Raw genomic sequence first — 25,266 nt, 5'->3', positions numbered from 1 at the left:
ATGAAAAAGTTTGGGTACCACTGATATAAAGCCCCGGGAACCCCGGTCAACAACATATGTGTCTAAATTTGACTGAGGGACTGCCATTGTTTTTTTTTGAATTTTCGTTTTTTCATGTCATGTGAAAGCAGGGAATCATAGCTTCAAATTGACATATTGGTTGTTCAGTTTGACCCATCAGTTTTGGAGATATGGCTCATAGAGTAATGTCTTGCAGAAAACAGCGAGTTGAGAAAATAACACACCATTTAGTCTTATTTAACAAGGTGGTATTTAGTTGCCAGAACAGTGGCGAAAAGCCACAGTATGCCTATAAATGCTGTCCGTCACCACCCCCAATACGAAGGACTATTGAAGACTCTTGATTGGTCTGCGAGTGCGTGCACTCTAACCCTCTAACTTTTCCACCCAGTTCTAGCGAGGAAAGCTGTGAGACTGTCCTCGGTCTCTCTCTAATGAGCAAAAAAGGTATTTAGACTGACCTGTGAGTCTATTCCTAGTTATAATGAGCAGAATTTAGATTTTACTTGTATGACCCTCCCAGGGAAATGTAAGCATTGTAGGAGTGATGTAAAATGAACCTATCCCTTTTACAATCCTAAACCCACTGCTGCACACTTCCACGGACACGACCACATGCCACGGAGCATGCGGCCAGCCTCCCGGGGACCTCATGAAAAAAAACACCCTCCGCCCCCGCACCAATGTGCGCGGCTGACCTGCAGCAAAGACTAGCGTGAAATACCCAAATTTAATTTAACGCGTGCGTGCGTGCGTGCGTGCGTGCGTGCGTGCGTGCGTGCATGCGTGCGTTTTTCCCACCCAATGCATGTTACAGTCAGAATTTGGGACACTGTCATTGCTCCAAAAAAAATCACTAATCAAAATAATAAAAATCAACAAATAATAATAATAACCCATCCGTTACTACATGTGAAGGGCACAATAACAGGGTTTAAAAACACAGCTGAAACACGAGGTGGAGGCTGTTCAAATGCCGCAATTTCCTTCTTCCCATTGCGCTGCAACGTAACATTTCTACACGGAGAACTTCACTGTGCGGTGGTCATGTTCTGTTGTGATCTGTTGTTCTATGGAAGTGATGCGATTAAAACCATCGGTGGTCATGTTCTGTTGTGATCTGTTGTTCTATGGAAGTGATGCGATTAAAACCATCGGAAGAAAAATTATAAGCATGATCCACATCCGTTTAACAGTACAGTACTGCAGGCCCCCAGGCAACAAGGCAAGCATAGCGTGCGTGCGTGCGTGCGTGCGTGCGTGCGTGCGTGCGTGCGTGCGTGCGTGCGTGCGTGCGTGCGTGCGTGCGAGAGATGACTCATATTGAGTCACAGCACTGACACACAGGCACAAACATGTATGGTTAATACAGTGGTATAAACGGCCTTCATGCTCGAGTCAGTGAACTGGCAATGTATTGTCTGTCAATCCAACTTTGTGCCTGTACTGTACCCGGACATAAGCATCAAGAAAGCAGAGCAGCAGGAGTCTCTTCTGGCTTTTTAAACAGCTGGTGGATGGACACAATGCCTGCCCTAGACACATTCTTGACGCCTCTTGGCGCTTATGTATCCATGGGTTGGCTGACGTACACACACACACACACAAGCCTTACTCGCATAAAAGTGAAAATAATCATCTAAAATGTTCTCTGGTTAAGTACAATTTAAATTTGCTATACTCAAGTTAAAACATAAAAGCGCAATTAATTTACTTAAGCAAATGTTGCCCTCTAAAAACGCATGTCTAATGCCTGTGCAGAGCAGAGGACATTCTGTCAACTCTCCGATCGGTCTGTGCACGACAACATTGCTCAAGTCAGCTTCTTTCTAACCCAGCAGGTTTCACCGTTCATCCTGCGGTGTCGTTTCTCCCTGCATTTGTCCTTTTTCCTGATAAATTGCAATAATTAGAATAAATTACGTACTTTTGAAGCCAGACTAGACAGACACGCTGGTCTGGCGGGGTGGGGGGGCATGACATTTCCCAGAAGCACCTGGGAGAAGCAGACAGCGTCACTATGGCAACGTGACGACCTGACAGACAACATGTGCTGTTCTCTGCTCTGACTAATGTCCAACGCCAGCCTGGCACTGGCCATGACTGGCGCACAGCCGCACACACACACACACACACACGCACACACAGTCACACACACACACACACACGCACGCACAGTCGCACACACACACAGTCACACACGCATGCACACACAACTATACTATACTGGCGAGTACATGGACATTTTAGGACGGCATTGGATATGGCTGAAAATAGGCAAGAAGTATAGCAGATCTACAAGCTCACAACGCAACGATTGGAGGTTTGTTTAGGTGCATGACATGGGCGCACGACTAAGCATAAATACAAATATTGAAATCTCAATCCCCGCAACGAACGCCCCCACACCTAACTATATCAGTATACACATCATTTCATTTAGCCTTAAAATAACCATTTCTCTTGTGAGGAAGATAAAGGAAAACGCTCCTCAGAATCAGGATGTCTATTTATCAAATTCTACTATACTGCAGTGTTGTTTTCGTCGACTAAAACCAAGACGAAAAATGTTCGTCGACTACCTTTTTTTCACAGACGAAACCTAAATGGAAACTAAATGAAAACTAAGCTATGATGACTAAAACTAAGACTAAATATACTGACAATTTCGTCAACAAATAAAAACTAGACTAAAATGTTAGGAAGGGACAGATCCAGTAATTTCACAATTAGTTGCATGCTGAAAATAGCCGATCTACAAGATCTACAAGCCGATTCAAGATCTACAAGCCGATTCAAGATCTACAAGTGAAAAAACAGTCATTACGACGGCATCAAGGCCCGCCAAAATAAATTTTGTTCGGCTAAATCAACTGTAGATTTATTCGACTAAATCTAGACTAACACTAAAACATTCCAGGTGACTAAAATGTGACTAAAACTAAATGAAAACTATTCAAGAGACTAATAATGACTAAAACTAAAATCTAAATTTGCTGCCAAAAACAACACTGCTATACTGGATACCTGGCCCTCACAAGAATAGTAATACTAGCATGCACACGCACACATGCACGCACGCACACACACGCACGCACACACAATGTGTTGAGCAGATGAACAGTGGCCTCAGATACCAAAGTAAAGCCCATTATACTTTCTCTTCAGAAAACAAAACCTGATGCAATCATGACGTCTCGACTGGTTTTCATAAACCACCTTTCTTTTAGTTCAAATATGCACCTAAAAAAACAAGTATAACTGGAGTACTAGTAGTTCCAACGGATTGTGTGGCCCTGGTTTTTCCCTAAATGGGACTGATCGAGGGTAGCTACTGGGACGTAAGTCGGGACTTGATCACCCCGGCTGGGTCACCTGAGTGAGGGGTATGATGTTCGAGAGACCCATGACCTTGGGATACATCACTGAGGATACATCCCAGTTGATGACCTTGGGATACATCACTGAGGATAAGTCTCAGTTGATGACCTTGGGATACATCACTGAGGATAAGTCTCAGTTGATGACCTTGGGATACACCACTGAGGATACATCCCAGTTGATGACCTTGGGATACATCACTGAGGATAAGTCTCAGTTGATGACCTTGGGATACATCACTGAGGATATGTCCCAGTTGATGACCTTGGGATACACCACTGAGGATAAGTCTCAGTTGATGACCTTGGAATACATCACTGAGGATACATCCCAGTTGATGACCTTGGGATACATCACTGAGGATAAGTCTCAGTTGATGACCTTGGGATACACCACTGAGGATACATCCCAGTTGATGACCTTGGGATACACCACTGAGGATAAGTCTCAGTTGATGACCTTGGGATACAATCACTGAGGATACATCCCAGTTGATGACCTTGGGATACATCACTGAGGATATGTCCCAGGTGATGACCTTGGGATACACCACTGAGGATGCGTCCCAGTTGATGAACTTGGGATACATCACTGAGGATATGTCCCAGTTGATGACCTTGGGATACATCACTGAGGATACGTCCCAGTTGATGACCTTGGGATACATCACTGAGGATATGTCCCAGGTGATGACCTCGGGATACATCACTGAGGATACGTCCCAGGTGATGACCTTGGGATACATCACTGAGGATAAGTCTCAGTTGATGACCTTGGGATACATCACTGAGGATACATCCCAGTTGATGACCTTGGGATACATCACTGAGGATATGTCCCAGGTGATGACCTTGGGATACATCACTGAGGATACGTCCCAGTTGATGACCTTGGGATACATCACTGAGGATACGTCCCAGGTGATGACCTTGGGATACATCACTGAGGATAAGTCTCAGTTGATGACCTTGGGATACACCACTGAGGATACGTCCCAGTTGATGACCTTGGGATACACCACTGAGGATAAGTCTCAGTTGATGACCTTGGGATACATCACTGAGGATACATCCCAGTTGATGACCTTGGGATACATCACTGAGGATATGTCCCAGGTGATGACCTTGGGATACATCACTGAGGATACGTCCCAGGTGATGACCTTGGGATACATCACTGAGGATACGTCCCAGGTGATGACCTTGGGATACACCACTGAGGATACGTCCCAGGTGATGACCTCGGGATACATCACTGAGGATATGTCCCAGTTGATGACCTTGGGATACATCACTGAGGATATGTCCCAGGTGATGACCTCGGGATACATCACTGAGGATATGTCCCAGTTGATGACCTTGGGATACATCACTGAGGATACATCCCAGTTGATGACCTTGGGATACACCACTGAGGATACGTCCCAGGTGCATCCATGCAATGTTTTTTTGTTATAGCTAGTTTCTGTAATATATAAAAGATAGAATAGCATTTCTGCAATGATGGATTCCTTTCTGATGAGTACCATTTAAACCACCCCTAGCATCTCTCTGTGGGGGATGTCATGGTGGGCGAGGGGGGTCAGTGAACATAGAAGATCTACAAGCTCACAACGCATCGCAGAATGACGCGTTGTGAGCTTGTAAATCTACCTATTTTCACAGATGAGATTGTGTGTAGAGGGGAAAAAAAGTAGAGGACCAAGTATAGACCCCTGTGTGACCAAAACTAGACTAAAATGTTAGGAAATGACTAGTGGACAAGAGCCGGACAATAGCCGGTCTACAAGCTCACAGCGCGACGCGTTGAAAACTAAATGAAAACTATTCAAGAGACTGTGACTAAAACTAAAATCTAAATGTGCAGCCGTCCACATCAGCACTGCTCCAAGGTGGTGGCATGGTGCGACAGACAGTATTCCACAGCTGCCACACTCCTAGACTTATACATTTTAAACTTTCTTTACTTCCTTCCGAGTTTATTGTCAACAAGTGCTTTTTTTTTTCTTCAAAACGATGCAGGCATTTCTGCTCTGGTACAAAATACAATACTGCCGTCGTCAGTTTTGAGCTTTCTGTTTCTCCGGCTTACATTTCACTCGTTTGAGGATTCACTCCAGAAAAGAGAACTTGCATTGGTACAACCTTGAAAGGGCGGCCGTGACCGTCTCTGTACGAATGAAAACAAACTGACACACGTCTCACCAGCCAGGTAGGGTGTTGTTCATTGGGCCGCGTAAACAACACATTGATCCCTGCCAACAGCAATACAGCACACTCTTTTCAGAGTACACACACACACACACACACACACACACACACACACACACACACACACACACACACACACACACACGAGATACTCAACCACACACAAATGTGTTTTTTTTAACACATACTAGATGTAGAGGCACGCACGCACACACACACACCCCCACACACCCCCCCCCCCCCACACACACACACACACACCAGATGGGGGTTTCTCCCATCTCTAGCTACGAGGGCTGTACTAGAGAGAGAGAGAGACAATTAACACCCTAAGCGTTCCCAGCACCAACAGATTGGTCGAATCACGACTGGGCCAAAAAAAATAAAAAAATAAAAAAATGAAGAGAAAAAGAGATCACAGGTAGAGGTGTGAGAAGAGGAAAGAAGCTTTGCTTAAGTCTTAACAGAAGATGGCTGATTTACAACAGATGTAACCAGACCTTAGAGTATATATTAATAGAGACGGCACCGGGAGGAAACCCTGAGGCGAAATGGACATAGTGGCCGAATTTGGTATTGCAGCTCGAGCCAGCGCTGGGCCGTTGACTATCATTGAGCAACGTTCATGTTATCGTGGCCCATGACACGTGAACGCTGTTTCATACGTGAACGCGCGCAATGATAGTCAACGGCCATGCAGCGCGTTCATGTGTTTGGGCCCAATCCAAACCAGAATGCACTCTGTTCCTACCCGGAAGGAGGAGTGAAATCGCCTCATGCGCTTTTGAGCAACTTAATGCAAGTGGATGGGAGGAGAAATCCGGTGACGACGTCTCTATTAATATATACTCTAAGGACCAGACGCAGTGAAAGGAAGACGGGACAGAATGGGAAAAAAAGAGAGAGTCAGAGAGAGTAGACAGACATCGGGACGTACAGACATGTGGTATTAGTAATCAAAATGTTTACATCAGTGTAACTGACACAACACATCACATTTAGACACATTTCGAGCTCATAGATAAATTTAACAATGACGATGGCGACAATGCAAGAGGATGTAGAGAGGACTGATTGCCGCGCTATGAGCTTGTAGATCTGCTATTTTTGATCTTTGAATATATATATTCTTTCACAGCGAACATTTTTAACTTTAATCTTTGCTTCTGGGGGGGGGGGGGGGGGGGGGTCCCTGGAACATGACATTTTGAGATGGGGGTCGGCGGCCAAATACCACCCGAGGACCGCTGTCATGATTTAGAACATTGGTTCCCAACCTTTTTATACTGAGGTACCACCTCAGAAAATATTTGGCTCTCCAAGTACCACCATAAATAACTGATGTTAAAATACAGGAGCGTATAGACCTGCCCTTTTTGTTCCATTCCTATAAGCCAATAATGCTGCTGCTCTGATAGAACTCAGTCTAATCAATAATCGGCACAACTGATATTATTTCTAATGTGATTGATTAATCCGTTCTCAAATCTTCTATTAACGGCTAGGTGTGCTGTCATGCCGCATTTCAGCACGGCTGGATAGCCTATTTCAACCAATTGCTTGGTCGGAAGAACTACCTAATAGTAGTAATATAAATATAAATCTGTCTTTTTTCTCCTTATTTGGGCGACTCCTCTGTGGACCACCAATGGTCCTATAGTACAAGTGGCTGGGAACCTCTAATTTAGAAGACGTTGTGTAGAATCTGGGCTCAGAACTCAATGGGTGAATACTCGTTTGTGAAGTAAGAGCAAAATGGCCGGGGCATGACCCGTTGATTGCGGTCTCTAGAGACGTTGAACGGGGAGGAGGAGGAGAAGGAGAAGATGCGGTGCGACCGTAGACGCTGAGGAGGAGACAGAGCAGGAGGAGACAGAGGAGAAGGAAGAGGAGACAGAGGAGAAGGAAGTGGAGGAGGAGGAGAACGGGGGGGCAGAAAGAAACCAGAGTTCTGTTTCCTTCCAACAAACGCTGGGATGAGTCACCGTGAGTGGGCCGACTGCTCTCCTGGCGAGTACCAAAATACACTGTGCACAAAAGGCAAGTAATGTGTGCGCGCGCCATACACAATCGGACAGTCGCCACACGCGCGTACGCACACGCACACACACACACACACACACACACACACACACACACACACACACACGTCCGCAAAACTATAGAGCCGACTACACTACATGGTTTGATCCACAAGTATGTATCCAATAGAAACACATTATGTGAAAAGAAAGCTACTTTTTAACAAAGCAATCGTGTGAGCGTGAGCATGCGTGAGTATGTGTTTAGAGTGTGTTTAGCAGGTGTGTGCATGTGTGGAGACAGAGAGAGAGAGAGAGAGAGAAATTACATCAAATTGAAATTAAGGGTTATGTAAGAGTTACGATAATATTCTTGTCGTTCATAACATCAGTTTTATGTTCTCATGAGCCTATAGACAGAATTTTCAAGGCAGCTACTAAGACAGTACGTTTTAACAGCGGGCGACAGCCAGACGAATTTTCCGGAAGTGCATTTTTTGTTTATGGGACCCGGCGACTACCGGCGATAGCAGGCGAACGGGCGATGGTCGAAAAGTGGGCGGAGCAACGTCGTCTGAAAAGATAGAAATAATTCATCTTTTCGGCCGATGACGGGCGATTGGGCGATGTGTCGGCCGATGCTCGCCCACTGTTAAAACGTACTGTTATATGTGTGCGCGTGTGTGTGTGTGTGTGTGTGTGTGTGTGTGTGTGTGTGTGTGCGTGTGCGTGCGCACTGTGTACCTGGTGCCCATGTAGTGTGTAGAGAAGCTTGCCCTCCACCAGGTCAAGTATCTTCAGCGTGGAGTCATTGGACGCGGTGATGAGGAAGTTGCCAGATGCATGGAAAGACAAGCTGTTCACCACACCACTGTGGACTATAGAACACACACACACACACACACACACAGTTATGCATGGTACCCGTAACGGTACAAATGGGGTCCATTGTTGGACCCCTTCTCTATTTCCTTCAGAGGTGTTACCGCTGATACTAATGAAGGCTACTGTTCCATTCTGGTCAAACAGAGTCAGGGTGCTGCACTGCTGCTATTGTGTGAGATACTGTTGGCTCACTGGAAACACACACTGCTACACCAGTGGGTCTCAAAGTGTCCTTGTGGGTTCCAAATGTCCCCGTACAGACGTGTAACTCTGAGAGTGTACTGTACACCCTGAAAGTGTACACTCTCAGAGTTATGGGGGTCCTTGAAATTAAAAAAAGTTTGAGAACCACTGACTGCACACTAAATGGAACAGAGCCTTAAATAAACACTAAAGGTTTTCGGTGTATCCCTGAATCATTTAGGACAAAATGTAAAATAAACAGCAGCAGAGGTTCATCGTTGGCATCCAGGGAGAGTGTGTGCAAAATTTGGCATCGACCGGGTTAGCGGTGCCGGAGATTAGCTGATCACAGACGGACGGACGGACGGACAGACGGACGGACGGACGGACACACGGACGGACGGACGGACGGAGTGCAAAACATACTCTCTCCCCATGCCTTCGGCCTGGTGGAGACAATTAGGGAGATATGGAGAAATGTTTGGTCACAGTTGTAATGTAAAACTCCTTGGTGTATTCTGGATGCTAATCTGAGTAGTGAGGGGAACTTATTTAACAGGTGGCAGGCTCCCTCTGCTGGCTACTATCTGTTATAGCTACTGGGACACTAATGAGAAAAGAACACCGTTTTTGAGTGGTGCAACCACTCCAAGGAACTTAGATTTAGCTTAGAACTTAGCCTTAGATTTTCCAAGACGTCCCTGTTTCCCTTACCGTCAGGGCGGCGGTGGCTCAGGGGTAGAGTGGCTGGATGGTAACCGTAAGGTTGCCAGTTTGAACCCGGGCTCCCCCAGAGTTACTGTCGAAGTGTCCTTGAGCAAGACACTGAACCCCTAATTGCTCCTGATGTGCTGGTTGGTGCCATGCATTGGTTTCCGCCGCCATCTGTGTATGAATGTGTGTGTGAATGGGTGAATGTAATGCACAATCTATGTAAAGCGGCTTGGATAAAGGCGCTATATAAATGCACCATTTACCATTTACCTTGGTAATGTTGCAGCAGTTTATGGGAGCGGATGTCCCATACTTTGACTGTGTTGTCAGTGCAGGCTGCAGCAATGCACGTCCCACTGGGGTGAAAGTCCACAGCGGTGGCATAGCTGGAAGAAACATGGCAGAACAGAGGAGACACGCATTGAGATAATGGCAGTCCAAATCAGACTTTGATATTTTTGACAAACCGAAACCAGCACATGTGGGGAAAGCCAAACGAGGCCCACTGGTTTTTCCAGCACGGAAGACCGGGACCGGGCCCGCCAGTGTTGTTTTTGGCAGAAGATTTAGATTTTTAGGTTTTAGTCAATAGTCTCTTGAATAGTTTTCATTTAGTTTTAGTCACGTTTTAGTCACCCGGAATGTTAACCTAGTTTTAGCCGACTAAATATAACAATGTTTTAGTTTGGCGGGCCTTGATGCCGTCGTAATGGCAGATTTTACACTAGCCGATCTACAAGCTCACAACGCGTCGCGCTGCGACGCGTTGTGAGCTTGTAGATCAGCTATTTTCATACTCACCCTGTGTGTTCGTAGAAGGTGTGGATATACTCACCCTGTGTGTTCATAGATAGAAGGTGTGGATATACTCACCCTGTGTGTTCATAGATAGAAGGTGTGGATATACTCACCCTGTGTGTTCATAGATAGAAGGTGTGGAAATACTCACCCTGTGTGTTCGTAGAAGGTGAGGATAACTGGATACTCACCCTGTGTGTTCATAGAAGGTGTGGATACACTCACCCTGTGTGTTCATAGAAGGTGTGGATACACTCACCCTGTGTGTTCATAGAAGGTGTGGATACACTCACCCTGTGTGTTCATAGAAGGTGTGGATACACTCACCCTGTGTGTTCATAGAAGGTGTGGATACACTCACCCTGTGTGTTCATAGAAGGTGTGGATACACTCACCCTGTGTGTTCGTAGAAGGTGTGGATACACTCACCCTGTGTGTTCATAGAAGGTGTGGATACACTCACCCTGTGTGTTCATAGAAGGTGTGGATACACTCACCCTGTGTGTTCATAGAAGGTGTGGATACACTCACCCTGTGTGTTCATAGAAGGTGTGGATACACTCTCGGCTGTTCTTGTCCCACAGCTTCACAGTTTTATCATCGCTGGACGAAACAATCACACGGCCATCTGGAGAAAACCTGAAACAGATATTATGGGATTGTTACAGTACGTTTTAACAGCGGGAGACCAACGGCGAGCATTGCTTGAATTTAATTGGCTATCGCCCAATCGCCGGGCATTTCTTCTTCTGTTTTCTACATGAATATATAACCACATTATAACCATATAAAATGGAATGGGAGGAATATATATATATATATATATATATATTATAAACAAAACTTGCTTAAATAGCAGATCTACAACTTATAGTTACAATGAGAACATTGCAATTTTGGCTATTTTTGAAAAATGTCACCTATTGCAACTTGAAAGTGGTTAAGCGGTAGACACGTAAAGAATTGCGTGCGTGCGTGCGTGCATGCGTTACCTGGCACAGCGGACCCAGTTAATGTGCTGGTTGAGAGTGAAGAGAAACTTTTGCCTGTGGACGGTCCACACCTTGATGGTCTTGTCATCTGAGGATGTGACCAGAGTCTGACCGTCGCAGGAGAAGTTCACGCTGCGCACGGTGGCCGTGTGTGCCCTGAACACGGTGGACTCGCCCTTTCTACAGAGGCAAACACACCAAAAAATGATCACCGGTGCAACACCTCTCTAGCCTGGCTAATAAGCCAGACTAATATCACACAACACTGTCGCGGTATATTATTCTGGGCTGGCTCCACTTGGATTTCATTTCCCGGGGGGCGGGTTCAAACATTTTCTCTTTGACGCAATTGGTCAGAGATACTGTCAGTCAAAGGTCTCAAGCATTGAACGTCACTGTACCAAAGCCCGCCCATATTGCATACCGTGTCCCGATTGGTCCGACCTGTTCTCGGTTGTAGGAAAGAGGCGTGCTACTGAGCCTCGCCAGACCGTAATCCGCTGGTAGGCAATTTTTTTGCCAACGGCTGATTCGGTCTGGTTTATTAACCAGGCTAACACCTCTCACCCCCCCCCCCCCCATCTGAAAATATTATGTTCCAGGTCCCAGAAGCAAAGATATGAGTTAAAAACTTTAGCTGGAAAAGAATATATATTCAAAGATTTGCACACACTTTCATGAACAAATAGCAGAAAAATAGCAGATCTACCAGCTTGTAGCACCTATGAGCTTGTAGTAGATCAGCTATTTTTCAACAGCTAAAGTTTAAAATAATGGCTAAAAAAACTAAACAAAAAAAACGAGTTAGTGGATTGGAACTCACACGCTGGGCACCCACAGACGAACGGTCTTGTCTCTAGAGGCGGACGCCACCAGATGACCCGAGGGAGAGAACTGTGCGGACGTGATGGCGTCTGTGTGTCCGACAAAGCGATACGCTCTCATCTGAGGTTTCATGTTCCAGATCATCAAACAGGAGTCCATAGAACCCGTGGCTGGGGAAAGACGTACAACAGCAATGAAATGTACTCATACAGACATGACATAAAGCAGTGGTTTTCAACCCTTTCCATGCCAAGGTCCATTATTTATTCGCCATTTGAGCCACAGACCACCAATTGATGTGACATTTAGCCTCTCAAGACCCAAAACTAGAATATTTTGTCATCGTTGGATACGATTTTGTACCATAGTAGGAGAGTAAACAGGCAAAGGTTGATCAAAATGACAACTCTTCTACATTTCTCTAAGACTTCTAGTAAATTAAGTAATGCAGATGTTTAACAATAATGTAACTCTTGAGAGCGTAAAATGAAACCAAATGGACCCGTATGGGTCCATTTGGTTTCATTTTACACACACTCAAGAGTTAAAGATCTAATAAGGGTCCATTTGGTTACCAACTCTCCATCATTTAGCTGGGGACCACCTGGAATCCCCTCAAGGACCACTGGTGGTCCCCGGACCACTGGTTGAAAACAACTGTGATAAAGTCATAAATAAAATCATGGACATGGAAGGAAAGATACAGACGAGACAGGCACGCACAAACATAAAACGTGGCAGCGTTGTTTTTGTCGACTAAAACTAAGACGAAAAATGTTCGTCGACTACCTTTTTCCACTGATGAACTAAATGAAAACTATGCTATGGTGAAAACTAGGACTAAATATACTGACAATTTCGTCAACAAATAAAAACTAGACTAAAATGTTAGGAAGGGACTAGTGGACAAGAGATCCAGTATAAGTCATTTTACACGTGGTTGCATGCTGAGAATAGCCGCTCTACAAGCTCACAACGCGTTGCGCTGCGACACGTTGTGAGCTTGTAGATTGGCTATTTTCAGCAAGTGTAAAAACAGTCATTACGACGGCATCAAGCCAAAAATAATTTTTAGTCAACTAAATCAACTGTAGATTTAGTCGACTAAAATCTTATGATATTTAGTCGACTAAAACTAGACTAACACTAATACATTCCAGGTGACTAAAATGTGACTAAAACTAAGTGAAAACTATTCAAGAGACTATGACTAAAACAGAAATTTGATGCCAAAAACAACACAGCCACACACATTCACACAGCATATTATGTACCGATCTGTTTCAGGTTGCAGTTGAAGTCCACACTGGTCACGGTGTCCCTGTGTCCCTTGAAATGCCTTTGCAGGGTTGGATCAGCCTTTAAAATAAGATTAAGAAATTAAAAAAGGTCACCCATTTACAGTCGCTTGTCCTAAACATGAACACATCATATGAATCTCTTAAAACAAACATTGTGCAAAACGCAATACTGCCGCATTCTAGCAAGACGTAAGATAAGCAGGCTTGATGATTTTTAATAGGTCAGTATTTATGACTCTAATTAAATAAAGTGTGCACACTTTTTTTGATTGATTGAAATATTTATGAACAGTTTGCAGAATTACAGTACATTTCAAGCACAACTAAATACAAAGACTGTTAACTGTGAGTTAAAAGCATTACACTTGTTTACAAGAGGGTCCACCTTGTTCGATTCATCCAAAAAAACACTGCTAGATGTGTTCCCAGTTTATTCTAAAGCTCAGTTCAACGTGGATCTTCATCTGATATAGTGGATAGCTTTATTTTATTTCATGTATTTTTATTTCCATTCATTCGCCCCATCAGCAGGCGGCGCTGTTTCATAGTCTGGTCTGTTCAGTCTGGGGTCTGTTTACTGCGCACGCGCAGGGAGAGCGTATAGGAGACGGAATGAGCTCACTTCCTTTTTTTCGCAGCGTTAGCAACAACAGCTTCCGTTACCAAGGAAATAACAACAACGGTCAAGACAGTGTTTACGCGCCGGCGCCACTTAAAAACAAAAACCCCAAGAAAAGAGGTTGAAACAAACAAATCGCGGTTACTTGTTGTTTTCACATGAAAGGACACTCGTTGTTGTGACAACAAACATGGCAGAGCTGCACGTCATCGGACAGATCGTGGGAGCCAGCGGCTTCCCGCAGAGCAGCTTGTTCTGCAAGTGGGGCGTCCACGCCGGCGGCGCCTGGCGACTACTGTCCGGCGCCAAGGAAGGTCAGACGCAGGTGGACGTGCCGCAGACGGGCGACGCGGCGTACTGGAGCCACCCGCTGGACCTGCACTACACCACCAAGGGGGTCCAGGGCTGGCCCAAGCTCCATCTGCAGGTAGGGTGACTGACCAGGGGGTCATCCATATGTTCCCCACTTACCTTAGGTTTAGGGCAGTGGTTCCCAAACCTTTTCACGTCAAGGACCCCCAAATTGACACTAATTAGCCCCGCTGACCGCCATTTGAAAGGATATTCCAAGGACCCTTATAAGAGAAGATTATTACGGCTCTAGCAGTGATTCTTAACCCGTTTAATTTCAAGGACCCCCAGTTTGACATGCATTAGTCTACGGACCCCCCATTTAATGGCATTTCTATCTATGGGACCCCCAATTCATATTGTAAAACTAATGTTAATTTAACTTTTGAGTGTACAAATGGAGCCAAATGGACCCGTTAGGGTCCATTTGGTTCCAAACTAAAATTTAGCTGGGGACCCCCTGGAACTCCCTCAGGTACCCCTGGGGGTCCCCAGACCCCACTTTGGGAACCACTGGTTTAGGGTTAGCACTTAGCATAGGTTTAAGGACTTCAGTGTTTTGTACTATACACAATTGTATGTACAGAACAAAGAATGTTTGTTTTTGCCATCTTTGTTGAAGAGTCTGAGTAATTATGTTTGTTTATTTTATGCCAGTGTTAATTTTTAGTTGGCTAAGACTAGATAGTTTAAGTAGCCTATTAGACCTATGGTCGAATGTGACATCAATTAAAGGACCTATAACATAAAATTCAACTTTTTCAATTTCTTTTGTGTTTTTGGGGCTCCCATATGTGTTTTCTATCCCCACAAATAACCAATTTTGAACAATCAGGCTTTCATATCATATGGGTGTTTTAATGGAAATTGCTCTCAGGAACAGCTCAACTGATTTTGGCCTCATCGTGATGTCATCAATGTCACCCTACTTTGTATAATTCCTCCTCTTCTTCAGTCTTCAGTTCCAAATTTGCATTTCCACTTTGTTTACAATGTCCACCATTGTTGATTTTCCAAGCTGGCATGGCATGGAAACAAGCCTTGTTTTATCTAGCATCAGTATTATAATGACTCAAATATTAAATAATCTGCATATCAGCACCCCCACCACATCAGAACATTGTGGTACTGCAGCCAAAACTGCTTTCAAAGTCCAGAAAGAAGAAGGCCTGGTTATATCAGAGTGGTGATTGAGGCTCAAACCATTAGAAATAACTTTGAGGGACATAGACAATGATATTAAATATTAAAAGCATTTTTAAAATGCATGTTATTTGCGCTTTAAGGCATTCCAACGATGCTTCTTGGTAACATTCTTATTTTAATTAATTACTTAATTAATATATATTTGTTCTGTTCTTTTTTCACCTAAACATCATCATTGATGTTCATTGTTTAGTCTTGCAATGCCACTGGTCATATTTGCATATAAATACCCCCCACAGAGGCACACATTTACATTTTTTAATGAAAATTAACCTATAACCTTTGACCTTTAACCCTGATAAAAGTAATTAAAATGCCTGTAATATATATATTTTTGTGATCATTAGAATGTCTAGAACATGTTTTATTTATTATTGTGAAAGATATCCCCCAAATGTAAATTATTCATTTATTATTATTATTTTAATAATTATTATAAATGTGCATAACATTTGCATAAAACTTTTTATTTTATTTTGTTTACATCATTTCCTCTGTTAAGTCCTAGTAGTAAAAAGTAGTAGTAAGGTTGAAATCTCTTTTTTGCAAGTAGAAATGAATTCGGGTGTTACAGGGTTTTAATAGCAACTTAAGTAATAAGTTGCTAAACCCCGTCCCGTCCCACACAAGATACTTCTGTCCCTCAAAATGAACAGTTTGGATCTGGTCACCCCTATCTGCAGGTGTGGCACCAGGACGGCTTTGGACGGTGCCAGCTGTACGGCTACGGCTACTGCCACGTCCCGTGCGGGCCCGGGCAGCACCGCGTGCGCTGCGCGACGTGGCGGCCGCTGGGCTCCTGGCAGGAGCAGCTGGCGCAGCGGTTCGTCGGCGGAGGGCTCCAGCTGCGCAGCCCGGACCTCATCTATGGCGGGGCGGACCGGTACCGGCTGCACACCGAGGCCGCGGGCACCGTGGAGCTGGAGCTGGCCGTCATCATGAGACACTTTGACAAATACGGCGTTGAATATTAAATTAAGCCCCTAACCCAGGGGTTGGGCAACATTGACGATGGAGAGAGGGCCACTATAATTCCACACTCACTCCAGAGGGGCCACGTTGGTGACGTTGCATATTACTGTCGTAGCAAAAAATACCCGATCTACAAGCTCAAAACGCGTCACACTGCGACATGTTTTGAGCTTGTAGATCAGCTATATTTGAATTGAAATCCTGACATTTGTTTTGCTGTGTTTGAATTGGAATCCTGAAAAGTAATTTTTTTTAATTATTTCAAATACATTTATACTTATGTTAACTTTATGAACTTAAATACAAATGCATTGGACATAAAAAAGACAATACAATTCAAATACTAGTCATTCAGATACTCTAGTCATATAGACTGAAGTAATTCAAGCGGGTCATGTTTGAAATCAATAGTAGATCAGTATTCTGATAAGGGCTGAGGGCTGCATGTGGTCCCCGGGCCGCCAGTTGCCCATGCATGCCCTAAGCACTGAGCCATAGTAAGACAAGAGGTACGACAACTCCGTTTACTCCATGGGGCCAGTCTGGCTCTTCTACATAGACTTCTATTGAAAAAGGACAACCGGACGTTTACAGAATACAATGAAGTCTATGGGCTCGTGCTCGAGTACATGAACCATGTGACCAGGCTGTTTTCTGCCCCCTCAATGTCGTAACTCTGTCTCACTCTATGGCTCTGGCCCTAACGGCACCAGAGGGTCGCCATGCAACTACTTGGAACCATTATTCCCCAATGGCAGTTGCAAAGAGTTGCATTGGTTTGGTTTGGACCTTTAGGGCTGTGAGGCTGTCACATGATTAATTAACAGTTTGTAGAATGGGTACAGTTCAACGAAAGTATAAGGCCAATCTGCTAACAGGATAAAACCAGAAAAAACACTAAGACGTGTTTACATCAGGGTCCTCAATTTTCAATTCATCAGAACATTTAAAGACATGCAGATAATGATATGCACTTCTATGCAAAAAAAAGGAAATCATCATATACACTTAGAAAATAAGGGAAAACATGTACAGTAGCCTATAGAAAAATAGGGAGGGACTTTGGGCCGATTCATACTCCTATTTTAGAGCCGAATAAAAGTCGGTTCGGCTCGGCTCTGTAGAGCCAATGTGACGTCATTTGAGGTTCGGGGGGGCGGCATTGGCATTGATACGTATGAATAAAGAATGCATTTCTGTTTGCCTGGTAATCAAAAAATGCACAGGGCAAATAACTGAAATATACAAAAATTACTGACATTCATTATTTTTATATAAAAAAGGTTAAAAAAATAGTGTAAATAGTTAATCTTTGTGGCGTGTTATAAGCTTGTAGATCAGCTATTTCGGCTTTTTTTAATGTGTGACTTTTTTTCCAACATGGAAACGATTACAACGAAACAATGACAAAATAATTGCGATTAGACGATTTTGGAATAATCGTGATGGCCTATGAGTATTGAAATGGTCAAATACACTATGTGTAGAAATAATTGACTGTTCTCTTTTCTGTTAGATACGATTTTATACCTTTGTTTTAATGCAATGATATGAATTTAAAAAAAAGTTGTCTAAAGTCTTGAAGTCTGTTTCTTAATAAAAAGGACTGTAAAATGTTTTTGCCATAAAATATAATCATTATTTCTCAACTATTGCCAATGCATGCACATGTCTTTTGTGGACTTATTTCAAGGCACAAATTCAACAACTAGAGGCAATGTATTGAAACTTAAAGAGAATCTCAGGGCCACTTTCACACTATATGCGCTCAAAATGTTCCTGTGTGTGAAAGCTCAAATATATGTCAAGTAAGTAAGAGGCTTATTGTCGGTATCAGCCAGGGAGGGTGCAGGGGAGTCTATCTCCATTTCAATGCGCTAGACCTCTGGGAGATGGATTGCTGAGGTGGAGCGCAACACCTACCATTGCTCTACTTTAATGATGCACCGGATATTCGGCTGCACCTGCAGAAAATATTCGGCAGAAAATGGCTAAAAATGCATTTTTGGCCTATTCGATTTCGGCCCGAATAGGCAGAAAATATATCACTGAATAGTGTATGCAATTAATGCATTCAAAAGAGCTGAATAAATGTTTTATGAGCCCATAATAGTGATTATTATTTAAGTTAAGTTTTGCCATAATTTATTTTGCCATAAATCAGGTAGCTTTAAGGTACGGCCATGACACCAATGGTAGAAAAAAAGATATATAATATTAATCATATTTGGTTTTCGGCCAACTGTTTCCTATAATGGTTTCGGCCAAGAATTTCCCTTTCGGTGCATCCACCACCACACGACTTCAAGCCGTGCTGCTCATACGCTGAGTTGGCGGTGCCTCAACAGGACATAGCTTACAACTAAAATGTCTGAAAATGGGACATGTCAGTCATGTCACACATGACATTACATGTCAATGTATAGTGAATGTCAAACTATGGAATTGTGCATTTCCCATCAGTGTGCCATGCAGGTCTCGTCAGGGATAAAGATGTGGAGATCCTGATGTAATAGTAAATGTGACCTGCTGTCGCAGTTAAGCCCATATATGGAGATCCCTCATGTCATCAATATTGGCCAGCAACTCTACATCTGACCTCAAACCCTTAGATCTCCATAGGCCTATATGGATATAACACATATAATATATCTGACATATTATGTCAGAACCTGTTTTGTTCTGTTCTGTTGATCCTTCCCCATCCATCCTTCGATGTCTCCCTTTTGACTGATACCTGTCCATTTAATCTAGACGGGCCTGCCCCAAAGTTATTAGTGCAGCCGTGTTCTCAACAGGCCCGAAGATTAAGGCCCGGCCCTACCTGGGCCCTCATCAAACCCTGTACACTCAAGAGAATGTCCCCGCTGCCACCCTTAGATCTCCATATATGGAGCTGACCTGTTCTGACATTCCATATGTTGATCTGACCTCATCAAACCTTGTACACTCAAGACACGCTCCTTATATGGCCAGTACAGAATTCATTCCATATGTTGATCTGACCTCATCAAACCCTGTACACTCAAGACACGCTCCATATATGGCCAGTACAGAATTCATGGATGTGCGCACGCACCCTCAGGGTGTCTTACTGGTGGTATTCACTGACAGTATGTGGTGGTATGATAAACAACACACACAAATGCATTAGAGCTATGGACCAGAGCTACACACACACACACTATATTTATATTGCCCTTGTAGGTACCACTTCTTAGGGAGTTCCTTCCTAATATATGTCATACATTGTATGACTATTATTATTATTATTATTAATATTAATATTATTATGTTTCATATCATGCTGTATTGCTTGCTACGAAGAACAAATGTAAGCTAACATAAGTTAATTGTTAATAAACAAGCAGCAATGTTAACGTTAGCAGTGCACTCACCATATTGTTGTTGTTCGACAGGACAGGCACTGCCACTGGGGTCTTAAAACGCTGTTTGAAATGTAACCTATTTTTAATAACAATAGCCTAATTAATAAATTAACCACACAGAGAGCTAGCTAATGCTAGCCAGTTAGCACAGACACACACAAGTCACACAGCAACCATCTGTTGCTGCTGACAACAACAAATTGCTTGGTTTTCAGTTTACGCGCTGCTGCGACCGCGTTTCCGGTTAAACGTTAAAGCGCACATTCCCATTTATGATATTTAAATGTCGTTTGGTTTGAGTCGACAAGACGTTAAATGTCAAGAGAATATATATCTATAGCGTTGTTGGGGTCTTTAAAAGGCTACTGTGCACCGTGAAAACAATGGTATTTTAATTATTAAACACAACACAACAAGACTGCTGAACTATAGCCTATGAACACAATCATGTTGTTACATTTCCCCGCCACCAGATGTCACCAGTGTGACACAGATCAGATTACATTTTATTCTATACCAGAGAATAACTTGTTTACTATATCAGATATCAATTGATTGATTGATTGATTGATTGATTGATTGATTGATTGATTGATTGATTGATTGATTGATTGATTGATTGATTGATTGATTGATTGAAATGCAGTTCAATGCTAGGTCTGCTCAGAGGATTGAAAGCCCCAGAAAGCCTGTTGACTTGTTGGACCATTGGGGTCTTTCATGCTCAATTCATTCAAATGTAATCTTGTGAGTAAGAATGTCTCCCACATACACCCAATCTAATGAATGAATTAATGAATTAATGAATAAATAAGATTGCCAGGATGAATAGATCCATGTTAGGCCCCTGCCAGATGACCTATAGGCCAGTGTTGTTTTCGTCGACTAAAACTAAGACTAAAATGTTCGTCGACTACCTTTTTCCACTGACGAAAACTAAATGGAAACCAAATGAAAACTAAGCTATGACGACTAAAACTAAGACTAAATATACTGACAAACCATAAAAGTCAAAAGAATGTATCAGTATCAGCATGACAATCTTCTTAAATTCTTCCAAGATTGTGTTAACTTTATATAGAGAAATGGCATTGGCATCCAGTGTTGTTTTTGGCAGCACATTTCTATGTTAGTTTTAGTCATAGTCTCTTGAATAGTTTTCATTTAGTTTTAGTCACATTTTACTAGTCACCTGGAACTTTTTAGTGTTAGTCGACTAAATGTCATAAGATTTTAGTCGACTAAACCTACATGTGATTTAGTCGACTAAAATGTATGTATGGCTGATTTTACATTTGCTGAAAGTAGCCGATCTACAAGCTCACATCGCGTCGAAGCAACCATGTGTAAAATGACTTATACTGGATCTCTTGTCCTCTAGTCCCTTCCTGACATTTTAGTCTAGTATTTATTTGTTGACGAAATTGTCAGTATATTTATTTAGTCATAGTTTTAGTCATCATGGCTTAGTTTTCATTTAGTTTTTATGTAGTTTTTGTCAGTGAAAAAAGGTAGTCGACGAACATTTTTCGCCATAGTATATTAGTCGACGAAAACAACACTGTTGGCATCCCAGAAGTATAGCTGTAACAACGTTCTGAGTTGTAAGCACCATGACAGCATGACAACGATAACAATAGACCAGTTTATTTATGTGGGATTATGCTGCTTTCTAACAAGCACCCTGCTGTGAGTAGATCACTTCTATATACAGACTCTTGTGGGCTTTGTTCAAATCTCATAATGTCTCACACAAATCTGTGTGTACTCCTAAAATATGGCCTTGACTCCTGTGGCGTCAACAATGGTGGCCTATACAAATGCTAACCGGTTATATATAGTAACCTAGTAAGCTACCATTATTATTACTCACGTAATAATTGTGTTGTTTTTACAGTGTATATATTTGGCTACATCTATAACCTCCCACGGGGCAGCACACCTAAACCTAACCTTAACCCATGTCTAACCAATGACTAGTCTAAACTAAGTATGCACCCCCATCTGTGTATGTCATAAAGCATAGGCCTAGGAGGCTATTACATAAACAATGGACAAGAGTAACTATTAGCCTTCGAGAGCGCTGTTCTTTATAGGCTACAGCACACATGGGCAACTGCGGCGGCACGGGGGCCACATGAGGCCATGAGGCCACATGGGGCCACAACATGGCCCCCACCATCACTTAATGCGGCCTGCAGGTTAATATCAGAATGCCGATATATTATTGTAACTAACCCTAATGCAAACATGACCCTGCTTTAATTACATCAGTCTATATATGTGACTTAATGACTATAGTATTAAAATGTTAGTCTTTTTTTCATTGTCCAATGCATTTGTATTTAGTTCATAAAGTTAACATAACTATAACTAAAAAAATGGTTTTATGTATGTATGTATGTATGTATGTATGTATGTATGTATGTATGTATGTATGTATGTATGTATGTATGTATGTATGTATGTATGTATGTATGTATGTATGTATGTATGTATGTATTTATTTATTTATTTATTTATTTATTTATTTATTTATTTATTTATTCATTCATTCATTCATTCATTCATTCATTCATTCATTCAATTATTATTATTATTATTATTATTATTATTATTGTATTTATTATTTTATTTTATGTAGGGGTAGGCAGTAGGCTGACAGGAAATGGGGGAGTGAGATGGGGGGGGGGGGGGTGACATGCAGTAAAGGATCAGGAGTCGAGCCCGAGGCACACTGCCAGACTTGAACTACCAGCCAAGGTGCCTGCATGGACCGCTGACCCACAGCCCAGGGGCTATTTTTTGCTATGACAGTAATGTGGCCCCTCTGGAGTGAGCCCGACTCAAGCTCAGCCTGTAAGGCTGGATCTTCCTGGTAAACCAGATGGCTGAGAACCTCTGCCCCTCGTCAACACAGGAGCCCCTCAGGTGTGTGTCCTGTTGAGACCTGGCGTACAGTGCTCCAACTTAATTGGTGATTAATGAATGGTCAACAACTCTCTCTCTCTCTCGCTCTCTCTCTCGCTCTCTCGCTCTCTCTCTCTCTCTCTCTCTCTCTCTCTCTCTCTTAAGTCAAAATAACTAGACTCTGAGCTTGGTGTGACAGCACACCTGTGGTGCAGAAGGAAAAGCCTAGACGATGCCATGACAACATGTTTCCTCATGGGCTTCTCCCCCCGAGCCTCAGTTTGGTGTAACTTGGGGTGATGTTTGGTGTGGCTGGTGGCTGATTTAACACCTGGCCTGAGTCAGTCAAACTAATTAGACTCTAGCTGGGCTGGTTGTGAGTTGTGACTATTAGCCTACACCTGTTGTGTAGGCTAATAGTCACATGTGTCACACGGGAAAATCAGACAGCCTCTGTCATCACAGCTTGTTCCATCTGGCTTGTACCATCTTGCCCCTCTCTTCAGAGACCTGAATCCCTGAGAGCAGACCTGAATTGGGACTTTCTTTGTTTACCAGAATTATACCAAAAGAGCATCGAGGTTTGGGATTTTCCTTTGACACCATGCAGGATTTCTTTGTGGCAACTTCTACTTTGTAATTACACCTTTGTATAGGCCTACACATGGCAAGCAGCTACATTTTAGGCTGTTTAAAAACAAATGGACTCTTTGAAAATAAAAGTAATTGGCCTGACTCACACCTTCGCATCTAGCATACAACATTGTTGGATGCTAGATGCATGAGACTTGTTTACTGATGCAAGCTCGCAATGCATTTCCAATGGAAGTCACATGGTTTGACACAACATTTGTGTTGTACGGCTTTCGGCTGTGTTTCGACCCCCACCCCCTCATACAACACAAATGTTGTGTGACTCCCATTGGAAATTCATTGTGAGCTTGCATCAGTCAATAAGTCTCATGCATCAGCTATACATCAATCTGTTGTGCGCGTGTGAGTCAGGCCATTGTGATCTCGGCCCAGATCGTGAACAAACTAATGTCATATTTGGCCCTTTCATTTGCCAGCATCATTCTTGTGAGAGCAACAGCGGGTTGTGTAGTTGTCTGTTGGTTTGTATCATTTATGTTGGTCAGTCTGGGCCAAACTCGCGCGAAAATGACCGGGCCGAATTTCTGTCCCATAGTCCAGCCCTGCATGGGGCCCAACTTGTGGCAGTGGCTTAGTAGCCTGGCTAATAAGCCAGACTCAAATAAGCCAGACTCAAATCACACACGGCTGATTCGCGTCTGGCTTATTAGCCAGGCTAGTGGCGTATAGGGCAGAGTGGCCGGTAGAGCAGCCGGATGGGAACCGTGAGGTTCCCAGTTCGATCCCTGTGGGCTCCCCCAGAGTTGGTGTCGAAGTGTCCTTGAGCAACACTCTGAATCCCTAATTGCTCCCGTTGTGCAGGTTGGTGCCAGTGTTGATTTCGTCGACTAAAACTAAGACGAAAAATGTTCGTCACTGATGAAAACTAAACGAAAACGAATTAAGCTACGATGACTAAAACCAAGACTAAATATATTGACGATTTCGTCAACACATAAAAACTAGACAAAAATGTTAGGAAGGGACTAGTGGACAAGAGATCCAGTATAAGTGATTTTACAATTGGTTGCATGCTGAAAATAGCCGATCTACAAGCTCACAGCACGTCGCGCTGCGACGCATTGTGGGCTTGTAGATCGGCTATTTTCAGCAAGTGAAAAAAACAGTCATTACGACGACATCACCGCCCACCAAAATACATTTTGTTCGACTAAATCAACTGTACATTTAGTCGACTAAAATCTTATGATATTTAGTCGACTAAAACTAGACTAACACTAAAACATTCCAGGTGACTAAAACTAAATTAAAACTATTCAAGAGATTATGACTAAAACTAAAATCTAAATGTGCTGCCAAGAACAACCAGTGTTGTTTTTGCCTTGCATGGTTTTCTCTGCCATCGGTGTGTGAATGGGTGATAAATGCCACATTTACCATTTACCAAGATCCTGTTGGGCCTTCTATACAGAGGCACGACTGAGAGCTTCCTGACTGGATACATCACTGCCGTGCCTGCTATGGGAGTGGTACTGTCCTCAACCGCAAAGCAGAGGGGGGTTCAGAGCCCAGAAAGCATCAGTGGATGATGTGAGCTGGGAGCTTCCCCCCATCATCCAGGATGTATACATTGGTTATTGTCAATATAAAGCCTGTAGCGTTAACAAAGAGTCCAGCCACCGTGCACCACTGTTTCAGCTGCTACTGTCTGGCAAGTGGTACCACGGCCTCAAGGTACCACACAGTGGTACCACGGCCTCAAGGCCCGGATGATCAGGCTTATCAAGCTTATGAACAATGGACAATATGACAGCTTGTTGCTACTCTGCCTAAACACATACACACGCACACACGCACGCACGCACGCACGCACGCACGCACGCACGCACGGACA

At 43.2% G+C, this 25,266-nt stretch overlaps 2 protein-coding genes across 3 annotated transcripts in view; one reads left to right on the top strand and one right to left on the bottom strand.

Moving 5' to 3' along the window:
- poc1a (POC1 centriolar protein A) overlaps positions 1-20,077 on the bottom strand; it is a 65,552-nt gene extending 45,475 nt beyond the window's left edge. For both annotated transcript variants that reach the window (XM_079510394.1, XM_079510395.1), the window contains exons 1-7: positions 19,878-20,077; positions 13,305-13,389; positions 12,029-12,200; positions 11,206-11,385; positions 10,745-10,852; positions 9,686-9,801; positions 8,378-8,511 (exon numbers count right to left, since the gene is read on the bottom strand). In XM_079510394.1, the coding sequence (XP_079366520.1) occupies positions 8,378-8,511; positions 9,686-9,801; positions 10,745-10,852; positions 11,206-11,385; positions 12,029-12,200; positions 13,305-13,389; positions 19,878-19,880 (798 nt within the window). In that variant the 5' untranslated portion in view covers positions 19,881-20,077. The remainder of the gene's footprint in view (positions 1-8,377; positions 8,512-9,685; positions 9,802-10,744; positions 10,853-11,205; positions 11,386-12,028; positions 12,201-13,304; positions 13,390-19,877) is intronic.
- On the top strand, positions 13,980-18,070 carry b9d2 (B9 domain containing 2). Its single transcript, XM_079509343.1, has 2 exons — positions 13,980-14,377; positions 16,191-18,070. Exons 1-2 carry the CDS (start codon positions 14,141-14,143, stop codon positions 16,479-16,481), a joined length of 528 nt encoding a protein of 175 aa, XP_079365469.1. The 5' UTR covers positions 13,980-14,140; the 3' UTR covers positions 16,482-18,070.
- Positions 20,078-25,266: the final 5,189 nt, after the last annotated feature.

The sequence above is a fragment of the Electrona antarctica genome, assembly GCF_951216825.1.
Source record: "Electrona antarctica genome assembly, chromosome: 9".
Classification (NCBI taxonomy): Eukaryota; Metazoa; Chordata; class Actinopteri; order Myctophiformes; family Myctophidae; genus Electrona; species Electrona antarctica.
Note: the sequence above shows the minus strand (reverse complement) of the source record. Positions and strands in the feature narration are given on the sequence as shown.

Coding starts and splice junctions, on each gene's coding strand:
- b9d2 (XM_079509343.1), top strand. CDS start 14,141: ATGGCAGAGCTGCACGTCATCGGACAGATCGTGGGAGCCAGCGGCTTC. Junction 14,378..16,190: donor GGCCCAAGCTCCATCTGCAG/GTAGGGTGACTG, acceptor CCCTATCTGCAG/GTGTGGCACCAGGACGGCTT.